We start from the raw sequence: 16897 nt of genomic DNA, 5'->3' as shown, positions 1-16897 counted from the left end.
GCAACGATTATGCATCTTGCCCTTGCTTTTCGGAATCCAGTGTGATGCTGTTATCACTTTTTTTTTCCTCTCCCTCTATGCCTGCATCGGCTGCTTACTCCTGCTCGATACCAATGTTTTGATTCTCGCCAGCATATGCGGGCAATGAAGAATGTGATCACAAAAAAGGACGGGCTTGGCTTCATCTCCGCGCCGTTCAGCCCCGTCACCAACGACCAACGACGGGGATTTGTTTCTTTTCAGCAAATTTTGCGATTGTTGGTCACTCGGCCAAAACTCTGCTCGAGATTGTAACCGTCGTCGGACATGGGAGGGGGGGTTCACTAAGCCCATTCCCACAACCTACCGTCCCAAGGTCTCGGGCTTCTTCAATAGCCCAACTACCGACTGATAACTTGCAGATGGAACGAACCACAAGGGTTTCTTGGGTGCGGGGCATGGGAGGGAAAAAAAAAAAAAACTCTTTCCAAGGCTGGATGTGCCAACAGGAAGAGATAGTTTGTTGCCGGGGAATTTGCGTCTGTGGGCATCTTCGCCCTTGCTAGCGTGTACTCAGGTACACTTACAAGCCTACGTTCCTATCTAGCTCAGTACCTCAATACTTCGTGCCTAGACTTTGACAGGTGGTTGAAGTAACATTGCACACGGAACTAACGCAAAAGATCGTCGGTCTGTTGTGATTTTCGCTGAAATTATTATTTATTTACTTATTTATTTATTCATTCCATCTCATTTTATTTTATTTTATTTTTAATCCCCTACCTTGCCTTTTCCTCGGCTTGTCTGATCACTCTTCCGGGTTTTGGATGACATGAAATACAGCTGACCGAGGCAGTCATATAACCTAGTGTAGGACTAGTCTAGAGTCTAGCTGAAGAAATAGGGGCAGCCGCCAATTGACGTTCTTTCCGCAATTGCACGGAGATGTACGCGACGTCGAATTGGGAGCCAAGAGGGTTGGTAATTAACAGAAATTTCACCTCGCTCTCGGTTCACTTCCAAAAAGCTCAAGGTTTATCTGTCATGTCAAAGTCCACCGGCGGTGCGCGAAAAGGTCTATGCATCTTGGCCGGAAGAAAAAAAGCCACCCTGCAAAGCAGTTCCGATTTGGCCGAAGGGAAACAGATCCGGCAGTGGGTAAGCGTCAGGCGCGTCAGGCCTACCACAACCGCAGGTGGGCTACTCGGGATGCGCGACCAAGGGGGAATTAATTTGCACAGTGACAATAGTCGGGTCAAGGTCCATCGGACGTACTACGGTACTCACTCTGGTCAAGTTCAATACCGCCAACAAGTTATTACTCCGCTGTGCATATGATTTACAATGTACCCCTGTGAGTACATAGCCGCATTCGCCGACCTCGGTAGGGCGGCCTCTCACCTACGGTAGAACAACTTTGGTCGGAGCCTTTTTATTGTCTCTCACCGATGACGCAGCAAAAATAAAATAAAAAACGGCTCCAGTTTTTTTTTTTGCTTTGTTCACCGGTCCCCCTCGAAGACCTTTTCTGCGGCCTTCTTTTGTTCCTTTGCCCTCGTAAAAGCCCTTTTCCTTATCCACCCTTTATTATTATCCACTTGTGGCATAAATTACCAAGTAAACGGTTTCCCAAGTGCCGGTTCCTGGGAGGCGCATGAATGAACTATTGACACCGAACATCTCTTTCTCCCCACCTCGTTAGGCAAATATTGAACGGGCATACCGTAGGAATGTACAGCGTAGTAATAAGCGCGGTTCAAGCCACAGACCAAGACAGTCCCAGAAAGTCCCACTGCCCTACGGCGCTTGTTGTGGTACTTTTTACTAGCGTCAGCGGCTGGATCACGGATTAGGGGTTTATTTTGCCTCGATGTACCTCGTCTTGCTACCGTCAGCGTTCTCCTGACAAGACGCCCAAATCGGCCGCGGCTGTGCTGTCAGTCATGTCAAGTGTCCATCGGTAGACCTCGCCGGGGCTCGCCAGCCTGGACCAGGGATGTTTGTGTCCCCTCTGTTCCCAAAAATCCCCCTTGCAAGCTGAGACCACCCAGGATGGGGACCTTGTGTCTAACAGGATCCCCCAGTCTCGGGGAGCCAGGGACCGGACTACCGGTGCTGGGCCCAGAAGCAGGGGACGGGGAAAGGTTGACAGGGATGCCATGTCTATAACGCACTCTGTTATACTGAAACAAGGTACTTAATAAACCTTGAACCTGGATCTTGGGCCGGAGCCGGAATGGTTTCTTTTTTGGAAAGGGTTGAAATTATCAAAAAGAGGGGGAAACCCCAAAGAGGGGTTGTTTTGATAATGTCCTTGCCTTGAGGCATGCTTTTCTATCACATTATACTATACAGTAACTTGTTATTACGCCGCAGTACGAGGTGATGACATCCCTTTAACTTTATCACCAAGTCATTAAGTCATTTTCACGGGCATATTGAAACACTTAAACTTTGCTGGTCGCCATTTTAGCTCGAGGAGCATGGGTGAGACCACTCCCTTACTTGATTTATGGACACTTATTGTTGCCACAATACTCGAGGAAGTTGGTCTCTCCGCCTCAGTGCAACGCTATACGTGGTAATTGTGTCTTTTCTCTGTCCGTTTCTCTTTTTTTTTTTTTTTTTTTTTTTGCTCTACTTTGTTTTCCCTTCTTTGGGGGGGGGGGGGGGTTCTCCATGAACCGCCCTTTTGTGTCAGGTGGGCGACGACAAGTGAAAACCCCACAATGAAGGGCATGTCAGCATCTCAGTTGGTTGTCCTGTGCTCTTGTTATCGCTTGGTCGAGTGATTGAAAGAAATTTCCGACGCAGGTACAAGTGCGCGCCCTCGCTTATCCAACTCCTTTTACGATTTTTTATTTATTTTTATTTTTCGCTAATCGTCCCAAAGAAAAAAAAACCGTCTTCAATCACCAAAGCGCACAGGCACATGCACAGAGACTGTATGTAGGATCTCAAGGTGTAAGTAGGTAGGTAGTCTTCAGTAGAAATAGGTTCTAACCCTGGTCAGACTACAGTGGCAACTGGTTGGTTCAGTACCTCAAGGTCAAAGGTTCGGGAGCCCTATATCAAGTGTGAATCGTCCCCAAGTATGGATGGATCTCATTTCGAATGCTTTATGACATGTCACTTGCGCCACTACGCCATAAATGACATAACCAGCGGGCTCGACTGCTATGCATACTGCAGGAACGGCGTTCCGGTCCCGGATCCCATCAATTAAGAAGCGATTTATCACAGAGCTGCGCTCGCTATGCTGTATCAGTGGATCGATCTACTTGCCACCCACCAGGCTATTTGTTTCTTTTCGATTCGACTTGTCAATTGTCAACGTTTGAAGAAGAAATTCCACCCACCACAACCAGAATTTCTCAGCGCTACTGTTTAATTGTCGTCTCAGACTTATGTGACAACAGTACTTCTTTTTCCAATCCTTGGCTACTGTCATTTTTGATTTCTGACCAGAGATACAATATGCGATGGTCACATCAAAAAAAGAGGGGATCCAATTCCACAGCTGTGCAAATGACCTATAAAACTGGAAACTTATGTCATGCAATCATTTCTTTCTCATTCATCCATTCCTTTGTGATTTCTGTGCCACTATCTCACATTATCCACAGCGATATACGTGGTAGGCAGTCCAATATGCGACCCAGCGTTTGATTCGTCCCGTCACGTTGAGCTACTTGGCTTACTGGACATTCCTCGGTGAGAAAAGAAGCACCTATATCTTATGTATACCCACCTACCTTACCAAGTTGGCAAGTGCCGACTGGTTCATTCAATAATCAATTAGGGAGAACTGGGTCTGGACCCGTGCGAAACAGACAGAAAATATGGGGTTTGATATGTCACTGGATATAAATTTGGTCTCTAAGCAAGTTTGGTAGAACTGCAACCGATCCAGGCCCTTGACTTGGCGCCTGGCAAATGGCAGCCGGCTACCGAAAATAATGCGTGAGGCTCTGTCGTTCATGCTTGAAAACGGTGATCGTCAGTTCTAAAACATGACATGGGTGGGTACATTTGAACATTGAGGAGAAGATTCTCGTGAAATACGACGTAAATTCAACGGCACACCTGCTACATGTGAATGCATCAGGGCTTCCAATTGAGCCCTCGAGTGACGTAGGTAATTTGTTACAATGTAGGCCAAGATGCGTTGGCGACTTTTCAACCCTTTGACATGAGTGACAAACGCTTCGCTCGTCACACGAACTTATGCATGTATAAAGGCTTTCAGTAGATGAATGGCTACCTGACTGACAGCTCTCATGGGCGATGACTGGGATCTGCGAAGGCCCGCTCCGACAGGTCGAAAAAGAAGAAAGCAAACGAAGCGAGTACAAAAGAGGTAAAGACAGCGTACTGTTTGTTCCCTGGTAAGGCCAGGGGAGTGACATGTCCAAGAAAACCTTCCCCCCACGTCGAACAGAAACCGGAAGCTGTTCGCATTTTATTGGCAAGGATTCTGAATATATAGGCAGGCTTTAAGCGGGGCTAGTTTGGTGATCACCGCAACGATGCCTCAGTGACAGCCCGGCCGGCGAATGGCCTTCCTACCATGTTTTCTAGGTTTTAACGAGGGAGAAAAACTATCTTTCGTAATCCTAAAGTGTGGGGCAGCAACGGCAGGTCCAACATGAGAAAAAACCCAGCCCTTCGCTACAGTATGTCATCTACCGGTATATGCTAGAACTAGTTCCAGTTCTAGTCTAGTCTAGATAGGCTATAATTTCGCAGCAAAACCATCAATCAGCCACACCTTACTAAGTCTTGACACAGAGACAACCGATGCCCATTCAGCCAAGAGATACGAAAAAAAAAATGAAAAGAAAAGAAAAGAAAAGAAAAAGCAAAGCAACAAAGAGCCGACCAATGGGCTCTATTCGGCTATGGTGGACGAGATTTTGTTTGAAATTGTAGATGTTCGTGATGGTGGCTAAGCTGAGAACCAAACATGCTGATCGGTTTGAGTGCAGGTACGAAGAAAAAGCCCGAAACAGCTCGCCCACAGGGAACGAAATCCTTGCGTCAGTGATGGCGGGGCGGGGAGAGCTTCCGGGGAAAGTATATTCAATAAAAAGTGATTGATTGATACCACGTAAGTTGGGTGATACAGTGAGTGCACTACACAGCCAATCTCTGTAGGGCCTGGTCCTTCCGCATGTCACTTTGCTGCGCTTTTAAACATTCTAAAATTGGTATACAATGAGCAGCAAAGACAGGATTGAAGGCCTAGAAGCCTGCTTACCGTAGTAGTATACAATATCTTTAATGTTTGGTATACTCCATACTAGGTGGTAATGTTTAGGCGCCTGGCCTTCCCCGCAAGACGTTGCAACTTTCAAGTGGCTACCTAGGTAATTACGCTACATGTACCATATTCACTGTACTGCGACCGCGATATCCCGGTGGGTCTCAAGTCTGGATAACATCATTCTGCGTCTTGTCTTTCTGCAAAACCAGCCTTCTTTTTCTTCATCACAAACCATTGCGACCTGAAAACCTGGCTAGGTAGGTTGTCTCATCACACAGCAGGCCCCCATGGAGATCTTGCGCGATGGACGCCCTTCGGGGATTTTTGCAGTGATCAGCAGCACGATTTGTCCGGATTGTGCCGGTGTTCGTGTGGTGCTGCTTTCTTCCAGTTAAGGAAGTTGCCCCTCGATCCTGCATCACCTCCTGCAGCAGGAGAAAAAAAAATCTAGGAGGGCTAGACCCCCAAAGAAGAAAGTGACAGCTGCAAGGGAGCGCCGAGGATGTCTCGACCTCAAAAAAATCCCGTCTGGCTACCTACTTCGAGGCACCAATTCATTTTGTACTGCCCCGCCATTGGAGCGAGTCGCTCACTCAATCCAATGCCATGGAGCCGAGCCTTTTGCTCCGGCCATATCCAACTACGAAAAGTTATTGTGCTATAAACCAAGCTAAACGCCTCATACTCACGCTCACATAAAAAAATTTAACGTCGGATAATATTTACTTCTTGTTTGCAGCTGGCCGGCTAAGCGCGGCCCACAATAAACCCAGCACCTTACTTTTCTGTCGTGCCTCGTTTTATCGACTCTTCTATTTTTTTTCCGTGCCTGGGCTTGACTTCTCCCGTACGAGTACGTCCAATTGTTACGACATTTTTGTTCAGGGGTGTGCTCCTACGTCGAGTGACGAGAGGTGCGTTGTTGGTATTCCTCTCACCCATCTATCTCCCTAGTGTCTTTTCTTCTTTTCTCGGGTTTGTGCCAGTGCATCGGGTAGAGTGACATACCATACTATTTCTACCTCCCCTCACCCTAGGCTTGACTCTGTACGGCAACCTGCATCTGGTTTCGATTGCAGCACTGCTGCAGCTGTATCTTGAACCCTGGGCCAGGAGGTATTCCTCCGTTGCCATTTTTAAACGCCAACTCTTTCTTGGGAGACAGCTTGGCGAGAAGAATGAGACTGTCTTGCACAGATATTGGTCCGCCCCTCTTTTTTTTTTTTTTTTTTTTTTTTTTTGTCTTTCTTTGTTCCGAAGAGAAGATTCTCATCATCGTCCGATAATAATTATCGTCGATCTCCCAAAGCGCTCAAGCCTTGCAGCAGGATGGGCGGCTGCAGGTGATAGTGTTTGGTGTGCACACAGGCTTCTCGCCGAATATGCATGTGCTGGAGTGTCATCACGTGTACAGAGCTTACAAGCGTCAGACCTCATGCCCTTGTCAGCGGTAGAGAGATCTGTTGATTTGGTCACGACGGAACCCCGGATCGATGTTCCGGACCAAATCTTCATCATAACTGAAGTGTCTCGGACCATTACATGTATGTCGGAAGAGATCAGAGAGCGTGCTAACATCAGACATGCGGCTATAGGAGGAACCTCGAATCAACCAACCGAATCATCACAACCTAAATCGGAGATTCTCAACATGTCAACCCGACACGCTAGTTGCTGTTCACGAGGAAAACAATCGCTACACGTACGTCTGGGGACTCCAAAATAAGCAAACTATTTTTGTCCAAGAAGGGTGCCTTGCAGCTCCGTTGCTTCCTCGGCAAGCATCTCCTCTCGCATGGAAACAACTCTCGGCTATCATATACTCCCTGTTGACTAGGTATGTATCGTGATGCACGACCGGGCATCAAATGGTCTAATATGACAAATGACAACACGCACGCCGAAATCAGGCCGGATTCGATCCATTTTGGGAGACTTCTGCATTGTCCCATACATGTGCTATCGGGCTTCGTATAATCACCATGACCACTTTTAAAGCCATTCTACAACAGGCATCTATCTTGCCTAACACGACCGACCCGCCAAACCTTTGGTATCTCGCCAGCATTCCCTGGCCTTCAGGGTTGATTGAGTCCTCTGAACTTTGTGTGCCTGTCGTTGATCGGACCGCCCACGGCCCGGGCTCATCGCGCATCCAAATTCCTTATAGTTTGACAATCCTGGCTCGTCAGGCAGGGGGACCTCTACTACTCAAGCGGTCGCAGATTGCTAATCTGTTGTCGTGTTCCTGTATCTAGATTTGAGGCTATGTCTTTGCTGGGAAAATCGATGGCGTGCATAGTATCGAAGTCAACTAGGTCCTCCTGCCACGATTGGTAATGGCATTTCCTCCTCCCTAGCTCGGTGTTGCACTTGGCTGATTTTATTCGACCCGCAAAGCCTCAGGGTTCTGCACTCGCTATGCTTGATGTTGATGAATCATGAACATGAGCAAAGTAAGTTTGACAGCAAGGCGATTGGGCCATCGTGCGACGGGGAGTTTGATCTGTGCCCTTCGGGCGAGATCCATCTGAACTCACATGTCGCTGGCATATGCAGGCATGGTTTATTGGCTGTCAGGGGATGATATTCCTCTCGCCAGAGGAGTTTCTCCTCAATATGTTTTTGACTAAATCTTGGCGCCACATGCACGCTACACGAGATTCTACAGTTGGCGAAATGTCGCCACCTTCATGTTGCTATCTATGGCAATGAAGGTGACCGGGCATTCGCATTGTAGGTTATATCCACCAAGGTTTGTCCGCACACGCATGCGTGTTCAAGCCAGCGAATCATCAGGCAGCATTGCTGCACGCACTACTTACGGTAAACGTACGCGAGCTGGCGAGATCTACTGTACTACTTTCCATCCCATCGATGATCTAATCCGAGAAGGCAGCGGGGGACATGGTTCAGAATTTTACTGGTAGATGCCAGGACCGCGTGTTGGAACCGCGGTATCCCAGTAGCGTCTATCATAACTGATTGAAACTCAGGAAATCCACACAAGTTCATACGGTTAGTGCCATCACGATGATACTTTCCGGCCGAAAAAGTCCGCATTTGCTTCCAAGTCGATTCAGCAGGCGGGTTGGCCCGGCATATGGTTCCGTCTTGGGTCCCAACGGGGTGAAATTTAAGTTTGCCCGTTGCTTGACGAACCGGCCCTGCTGGGTATGCTGCTGTTGGGTCCCTTGTCGAGGCTGCTCTGCTGGGTGTGCAATAATCTAAGGTTCTCCCCTGGTTGGGGGGAGGGGGTGGCGTGGGATACCGACGGGATTAGTCAATGTGGTGGTGGCGGGGGGACCCTGACGAAGTCAGGACTGACAAAGCTGTCCGAAGTGCAACGTACAAGCACGAGTCGGGTTGCGCCCTGTAGGCAGCCAAAGAATACAACGTAGATGGTTCACACAAGTCGCTAGGTCGACGACTGGGGACAAAAGCGATTCTCCATCTCATTCTCACGAACGGGACGAATGCTAGAAAAAGGTATAGCCTCCGATGCTGTATAGTTTATAGTTGGGTATATTAATTCTTCAGCGAAATGGGATAACCATGCGGATTATGGGTAAGCTTATTTCCCTCCCGCACCCCCAGACAGACAACTAAAAAAACAATAAGTAGTTAGTATTTGGTCTAGTGGCAGGCGTCGTGTGCGCTAGACAAGCGCGCCAATGTTGAAGTAGTGAAGTTTCAGGAGTTGGCGCTTCCACCTTGCATTGCGACATATCATCTCCCATCGTTAAGCCCTTTGTAGACAAATTGCAGAGAAATTAGAACAAATCCGAGTTCGGCTACTACCTCATATACCTTGGCTCCCTTGACAACCAGTATAATTAGCTGCAACTGCATTTGAGTTGAGAAATGCAGGTAATTTACTATATCTGAAATGCCGTTGTGTCCTTGCCTGACTCGGGGCCAACGCTCCCCCTAGCAAGGGTGCTTGTCTGTTTTCTTTTTGTCCTTCTTTTTTTTTGGTTCTTGTGGCTGGCTGTTTTATTCTTCCACGTACAACTGCGTAACGCGTCTAATCAGGGTCACCAGGCTCTTTCTTGGGGCGCGACAATATTCACGAGGTTGTTTGTAGCCGCCATGTCCCCGCAACCAGAGGACCATTATTACCAGTTATATATGTCTGTCCCCTGGCCTTTTTCTTCAAAATGACCCCCTTTTTCCACCTTTTGCCATTTCAAGCCTTTTTTTCTCTCTCTTTTTCTTGGGTGTCTTTTTGAGTTTCTTAGTGGTACTACTCCAATAAATTATCTAGACTGTTCTGTGACAATACTCGGTTAGGAAAACTCGCCTAGTTCGCGAGCCCTCGGGAATATTACAAAAAGAAATCTACAGTCCGAAGGGGATAGTGACGCGGCTTTCTGGGTTGCTCAGGGGGAAAGAAAAGAAGAGAAGAAATTCGAGTCAAGCGAGCTCGTGAATCTTTGCGGATCGTGTGGGTTTTCCCAATTCTAATACGCAGTGGTACGTAACATAAAATAAAAATGAACAAAAAGAATATTGCACAAATCTCCCGGCAGGCAAAAAGGAATAATGAATAATGAAAAGGTAACTCCCTTCTAGAACTGCGACGATAGGCGGGGCTGCCTCTCCTGGCATCCTGCGGCTATGGGAAGTGGGATGAGCGGCGCAAGATGGTGGACTTAAGTGGAGGACGCATTGATTACCTGGACTACCACGTACCTGTATGGACTTCTCTCCAAAGGGATCCCCCAGGTTTCTTACTCGGGGAAACAAGATGATGATGTCCACAATCGCCCTCAAAGGAAAGCAAGCCCCCCCCCCCAAAAAAAAAAAAAAAAAAAAAAAAAAGAAGAGTCCAGCGGGTCGGTCCATATTCCTGCGTTTTTGGCCACTGTGCGGGCTGGTGTGCTGCTGTAACAAAAGAAGATGACAATAAAAAATAATAAAAACATCACCCACTTTCTCGGGAAATGTGAGCAAAATCCCGGACATGTCCGATTTTGGTTCTGACTCCTTTTTTTCTCTTGACGGGTCCCGGGAGCGTTGCGATTCCCGTGCCGGGTTACGGAGGGTGGGGTAACGGCACGGCATCCGGGAGCTTCGGTCCAGAACCCCGAGATACGTAAAATGCTTGCTGGCGTAACGCGTAAAAAATAGTTGTGGGTTATATCATCCATCATTGGCTCTTACGGCCGGCTCAACCTCTCACTACCTTCCTCATCTGATTCTGCCGTGCCGTAGGGTGTTTAGTCTGGATGCTCGTGTAGAACCACACATACTTTAGAAAGTCTTTTGCCTCGTCGCCATTGAGTGAAGAAAAAAAAAAAAAGAAATGCGGGGAGGGACGGCCGAGACGGCATAACGGGCCTCCCTATTGCATTAGATCGGGCACCATCTTGTCCTGTACCCCACAGTCTCGCCTGGGCCTATTCCGTTTTGTCCACGTCGAAATGTAGAGAGATGCAGCTTGCATGTAGATAGATAGCAACCGGAAACTGTGGTCAGAGGGGCATACAAGCAAAGAAACAGAAAGTAGTGGTGAGAGCCGACGATCCCTCTTCATGCAGCCCGTCCTACCACGTCGCTAGGATCTTGGATCCATCGTACTCGGGTGAGATGTAGGCTCGCCCGGGGTGGGGTCTTTTGGCGAATGCGAGACTAACATATGCACCCCGCGATTGCTTCTTTTTTTCCTCACTTGTTGGAGAAGGACCGAAGAGGCGGGTATGGGAAGTGGAAAGAAAAAGAGAGAAAAAAAAGAAGCACATTGCCACTAATGTACGATGTAATATGCACAGGGCAAGCGAGCGCAACACTATACATACCACATTGTTGATGTGGTGGGTGGGTGGATGAATGCATGGGGAGAACCGTTTGTTCAAGCTAATGCAATGCAGTATGTGCAATTTGCTTTTTGAAGCTATCGACGAATTTGGGTGTCGAGGGCAGCATGGAGCAGGAGGGGGAAAGATGAAAAATTGAACAGAGGTAGGGGGGGAAAATGATGCGGGGAACGGCACGCGAATGCATGATCAAATCAAGGCAGGAAGTTCCAACCACCTACAAGCGAGAAGTTTCTATGTGGTGTCGTGTGGGCAAGAATGCGGTATATGACAGGAATAAAGAAATAGAGCAGCAATAGGGAAAAAAAGATGGTGTGGTGGGCAATACCGGAGAAGGATGCCAGATCTCATTCTTGATTCTCAGCACGCCCCCCTCTTCGAGGAGAATTTCCTCCTATCCCGTTTCCGCGATCTCAGCTGCAAGGCGCTGCTGTGACGGAGTATTAATCTCGCTCAACTCGGATGCGCGGGGAATTTTTGTTTTGTTTCGGCGAGGGCAAGAAGACAATCTGCAATCTGAGATTATGTGATGTGAGATGGGGACTGGACTGGGGTGTTGGTTGGTGTTGTTAGTTTGTTCTTGCATGTGATGCGCAACGTCAAAAGCAACAGCAGATATAAACAAGTTAGCTTCCAAACGCCCCAAAGCTGCTGGTCTGAAACTTACTTCTTTTGTTTGGTTTGTAGGATAACCGGCTGCGGGATACCAGTAGCCAGAGTGTGGCAAAGTATCATCAACCATCACCGTCCTCGTGCTTGCACCCTCCAACCTGTGCCCCCTTTGAGTGCAATTAGCTCGTATCCCCAGCCACATAGCAAGACGGGATCTGATCTCTGACAGCGTAACGTTTCGAGCGGGAGGCTAGTTCCAGGAGCTTGGGATATAGTCCAATAGTAGACGAGGGATATGTACAGGAAACACGGAAAATACTACAAGTAAAAAAAAAAAGGAAGAAAGAAAACAAAACCCCAGACAAAAGAGCATGTGGCCGTGACCCAAATAAAGGCTTGGCAAGCATCACCAACTCGCAGGCTAAATCCAGCCGCTCCCAACGAGGTAGGATCCCGATGCAGGCAACCGGAAGAGGACGAACCCGTCTTCGAGCCCTCCCGAGGTGGAAGCAATAAATGTCAACCTTGACAGCTGTGTGGACCGCCCGTGTCACTTTTTTCTCCTTTTTCTTTTTCCTTTTCATCATAGTGACACAAGCCGTAAAAAATGATACGACTAGACTAGGATTCTATGATGATTACAAACAGTTTTGTCATGGCCGACGTATCCCGTATAAACGAATCTAACCCTACTGCACGACGCCGCCATTTGTCACACGAAAGCAAAACCGTTACGGCGGAACAAGAAAAAAAAAAGGACAGCGGAAAAGGGATACATACACCACTGCGACACATGGACGTGCACAGCGCGGGGGAACTCGCCGTGCTTCCTGCCCTAGGTGGATAACAGCATACCCGTGTACCTCTTTTTTTTTTTTTTTGTTGCCTCCCTTCCCCCCTTCCAGCTGCATGTATTGGACCACATGCCCTCATCGTTGCGGGATCAGATGTGTAAAAAGGAATCTCGCTATGTCTAGACTGGTCTAGACACCCAATGTAAACGGTCAAAGCGACAAAGGAGGGGAGGATAAGTCGACCATGTGTTGGTCTGCTTGCGGGATGATATGCGGGGCCCAAAAGCCAAAGTAAAGAGCATTTACACCGCAAAATGGGGGACTAAAGTCAGAAAAAGGGAGAACATGAGGTGGAATTACTGTCCCGGCAGGGCTGCAACAAAGCAAAGCATCCCTTGTGAAGTGACCTGCGTGGGAGTGTGCCTACTTGATGGTTGTTGCGTTCACGCGCGAGAGGCTGTGGTCGACTGGTGGATTAAAATTGAACCACGAACGCAGGTTCGTGGGTTCTCCAACTGCGACCTACATCTTTCAGGGTTGTCTTTTATCGTCGATCGTGTATTTCTCGATGTGGATGCTAGATCTGGTGTGTGCAGAGGGAGAATAAAAAAAAACACAAAAAAAAAGACCACCAAAAAAAACAGAGAAACCTGTAAGGGGCTGGGGATGAAGAGGAGGCGTGAAGGTCGGATATCCAATGTACCGGGTACCTGCAAGGGAATTGAAGAACATGTTGATGGTAAATTGTCCTGGTAATCAGAAGGAAGGTGATTCTCAGAGAGGAAAGCTGATGCTAGCTCGCGAAGTTTAGAGCAGAGAACAGTACTGAATATTCTCCCCTAATGTGTTGAGTATTTCGATTCGAAGCACAGAACTGGTTTCATGAACAGAAAATATAGACCAGGAGGTAAGTAGAGGCAGATAATGATATACTTAGGTCAACTAGACCAAGAAGTTGGATGATCTAGGAGGGAAAGGGAGCCCAGAGCCCTCGCAGGGAAACTTTGACGAGCGTAGAATGCTGGCTTGCGTCAACAGGCCTCATTACAAGGCACATATGTTTTATTTTTTTCGGATTGGAAGTCCTACATCAATTGTATCAGCAACTGATTTCTCATGGTCAACTGCACAGTTCAAGTCGAATTTGGAACTATGAGACCAAGCCAAAAGGGCCAGAAGAAAGATCTTGCAGAGACAGTCTCAGCTTGATAAACGATTTCGCTAGAACATACAGTGGATAGCTTCTCGTACAGCACTTATCCCTTGATTGTGTGCATTTTATGTGCTTAGACAATCGCGCCTATGACCTAATTCTAGTTCTGCCCTGATGATACGATACTACAGGCTATAGTTGGGTTTCGATTAAGAAGCGGAGAGGGGAAAGTGATGGACAAGTGTTGCCTGTGCCCTGATCAGATATAACGCCAGAAACTTGTGATGTTCACCCAAATAAAATCGAGAAATTCGCTAATTAGCTAAACCGGCGCCGGGACCGGTGGCAGAGGTGCTGGCGGCCCCGATCCGCCCGAGAATGGCTTGTCAGAGTCCGGTTTTGGGACTACCAGGATGCTGTTCTCCGGCACCTTGGTGCGGCCTTCCAAGTCCTCGCCACGAATCACCTTCTTAACCTCTTCGACATCCAATGTCTCGTACTGAACAAGCGCTTTGGCAAGCCTGTCAAGCTCAACACGCTTGTCCTTCAGCAGCTTAGCGCCGCGTTCCTGCGCAACCTCCAGTATCGTCTTTACCTCTGCCTCTATAACTGCCTTGGTCGAGCTGCTGAGGTTCTCAAACGTGCGCCCGTACTCCATCGGCCCCAGCCTCTCTGACATGCCCCAGCGGGACACCATCCTGTATGCAAGGTCCGTGGCGCGTTCGAGATCCTAAGTTTGTGCATGAAATCGTCAGTCTTGCCAATTTTCACGTGGAATTTAGTATACTAGAAAGAAGTAGCTTACGTTGGAGACACCGCTGGTGACCATGTCATCACCAAAAGCCAGTTGCTCAGCAATCTTGCCGCCAAGGAGACTATCAATCTGAGCCTTGTAATCTTTGACAGTGTAAGAGTACTTGTCCATCTCCGGGAGGTAAGCAGTATGGCCCAGAGAAGGGCCACGGGGGAGAATCGTCACTTTGTACAGCTTGTTGGGTGAGTCTTGCGTATAAAGAGTGATGAGGGCATGGCCCGCCTCGTGGTAGGCAGTCATTTCCTTCTCTTTCGGACTGATGACCATGCTCCTTCTCTCGGCGCCCATGATGACCTTGTCCTTGGCCCAGTCAAAATCCTTGGTCGAGACTATAGTTTTCCGGGTCTTGCTGGCGTGGATGGCTGCCTGATTGACAATGCTCTCAAGCTCCGCGCCAGACAAGCCAGGAGTGCTCCTAGCGATAGCCTCGTAATCGATGTTGTCGTCAGCCTTGATCTTGGTGGCGTGATGTTTGAGGATTGCGATTCGACCTCTGATGTCGGGTAGGTCAACCTGCACGTGACGATCGAAGCGACCAGGACGCGTGAGAGCCTTGTCCAAAGAACGGGGGAAGTTGGTGGCGGCGATGACAATAACACCACTGTCCTGCTCAAAGCCGTCAAGCTCCGTCAGAAGCTGGTTCAGGGTCTGCTTGGCGTAGCTGGGATCCTTTGCGTTACGCTTTCCACCAATGGCATCAAGCTCGTCGATGAACACAATGGCTGGAGACGCAGTCTTGGCAGCGGTGAAGAGGTCGCGCACTCTGCGGGCACCAACACCGACGAAGACCTCCTCGAACTCGCTGCCGGACATGTAGAAGAACGGTACACCAGCCTCGCCTGCGACAGCCCTGGCCAGCAACGTTTTACCAGTTCCAGGAGGGCCGACGAGTAGCACACCTTTGGGGAGTTTGCCACCCAGGGATGAGAATTTATCCGGGTTCTTCAGGAACTCGACGAGATCCTGGAGTTCCTCCTTGGCCTCTTCGCAGCCGTGGACATCCTTGAATCGTGTCTTTTGCTTGTCTGCCTTCACCTCCATGTGCTTCTGCGTCGACATCTTCTTGTTTACTGACGTAAACATGTCGAAGACGATGCCCAAAACAACCATGGAAACGTAGGCAACGAACGCGAAGTAGGCCACAAATTTGACCCAACGGAAGATCTGCGACCCCCGCGATTCGTCGACTACGACTCGAATTGGCCCATTCGCAGTCTCTCTTGCGGACGAAATGTTGCCTCCCATGGATCTTGCGGCTACCGCTTGCCCGACCGCTCTGAGCCTGCTTGTGTCCTCGACAAACTCGCCATTGGCGGCCACCGAGTTTGAGGCCCCTTGGCTTCCTTCAAGCATGGCACGGGCGCGGTTGTATACCTCGCGCGTGGCATCGTTGCTCGCAAAGTGACCGGATTGGTGGCGCTCCACGATAATGGCAGGCATGTTTGCTTTGAGCAGCGTCTGATAGAAGGCATTTTGAGCCGATGCGCTGGAGGGATTTCGGTTCGCCGTTTCTTCCCTTTGCGCAAGCAGAGTCCTAGAAATGCCGCTCATGAATAGCCTCTGGTGCGGGAACTGTAGATTTGACCCGGAGGCGGCCTGGATGTGACGGCCTGTGGACGCGCCAAGCGGAGCATTGCGAAAGAGCCGGCTTGGACTTTGCAGTGCCGAGTAGGTTCGTATTATCGAGTTTGCTATTAAGCTTTCTGATGCCGTGCTTCGGATGATTCGGGAGGCACTGTTAGGGAGGAAGATTGCTCGTCTGGTGGCTAAACTACCGGCGATGGATGCGGCCGCTGCCATGTTCTAGAAAAGCAAGGTCATGTTAGTCGTGATTTACAGCAGATATGCAACAGTCTAGATGATGATGCTTACTGGCAGGGCCGACGCGTGGGGAGCCATGGCGACTCAACCACCTCGCTGAGATAGGCTGACCTGATACTCTAATGCACAAAGGACGACGGTAATACAGTACAAGAGTATGGTGGTACGGAACTGAAGTAGAATGTGAAGAAGAACAAGAAAAAAGAAGAAAAAGAAAAGATAGTGGTAAAGAATGACAGGATGAACCCAGGCAGGTAGATCGTGGCGAATTTGGCAGTGAACCAGTACAATTTTACTGTCCGCCGAGGTACGAAGTAAACCAAAAAGCAAGTCTAGAACCTTTTGCGTACTCTCGAAACCGAAGAGTCGGCAGTAATCCAGAAATCAACCTGTCCAGCTGGAGTTTTAGTAGGACGCCTTGCCGGTGTTGCTCGTCCGTCGTCGCTTCCCTCCCCTTGCACGTCGTTGTTGTTTCGCGCCGTCCGTTGAGGGAGTGTCGTCGACGGTCGGAATTGGTGGCATCATTGCATCAGCCGGAGCGAGCCGGGCGTCTTTCATGGGTCGCTGGGCGTTCAGTTGGTGGTGGAGCCAGTCATGAGGTGTTTCTGATTGGTCAGACATCCCGGATCGGGGTTTCTT

General features: G+C 48.9%; 2 protein-coding genes across 2 annotated transcripts; both read right to left on the bottom strand.

Annotated features, from left to right (window-relative positions):
- Positions 1-5115: 5115 nt before the first annotated feature.
- MGG_17725 (uncharacterized protein) lies at positions 5116-6417 on the bottom strand (the record flags this gene model as incomplete). The annotated part of the gene is made up of 6 exons (XM_003719891.1): positions 6254-6417; positions 5972-6030; positions 5786-5885; positions 5478-5658; positions 5240-5344; positions 5116-5180 (listed from the first exon to the last, which is right to left on the bottom strand). The coding sequence occupies exons 1-6, from the start codon at positions 6377-6379 to the stop codon at positions 5116-5118; spliced, it is 636 nt and encodes a 211-aa protein (XP_003719939.1). The 5' UTR covers positions 6380-6417.
- Positions 6418-13583: 7166 nt separating this feature from the next.
- Positions 13584-16776, bottom strand: MGG_03926 (cell division protease ftsH). The gene is made up of 3 exons (XM_003719890.1): positions 16310-16776; positions 14429-16240; positions 13584-14353 (listed from the first exon to the last, which is right to left on the bottom strand). The coding sequence occupies exons 1-3, from the start codon at positions 16334-16336 to the stop codon at positions 13946-13948; spliced, it is 2247 nt and encodes a 748-aa protein (XP_003719938.1). The 5' UTR covers positions 16337-16776; the 3' UTR covers positions 13584-13945.
- Between the last annotated feature and the right edge of the window lie 121 nt (positions 16777-16897).

The sequence above is a fragment of the Pyricularia oryzae genome, chromosome 6 (assembly GCF_000002495.2).
Source record: "Pyricularia oryzae 70-15 chromosome 6, whole genome shotgun sequence".
Lineage (NCBI taxonomy): Eukaryota > Fungi > Ascomycota > Sordariomycetes > Magnaporthales > Pyriculariaceae > Pyricularia > Pyricularia oryzae.
Note: the sequence above shows the minus strand (reverse complement) of the source record. Positions and strands in the feature narration are given on the sequence as shown.

Bases quoted from the DNA above. Each gene is read 5' to 3' on its own strand.
- MGG_03926 (XM_003719890.1), bottom strand. From the start codon at position 16,336: ATGGCTCCCCACGCGTCGGCCCTGCCA. The intron at 16,241-16,309 runs GTAAGCATCATC...TTGCTTTTCTAG, and splicing joins CCCACGCGTCGGCCCTGCCA to AACATGGCAGCGGCCGCATC. The intron at 14,354-14,428 runs GTAAGCTACTTC...GCACAAACTTAG, and splicing joins TCACCAGCGGTGTCTCCAAC to GATCTCGAACGCGCCACGGA.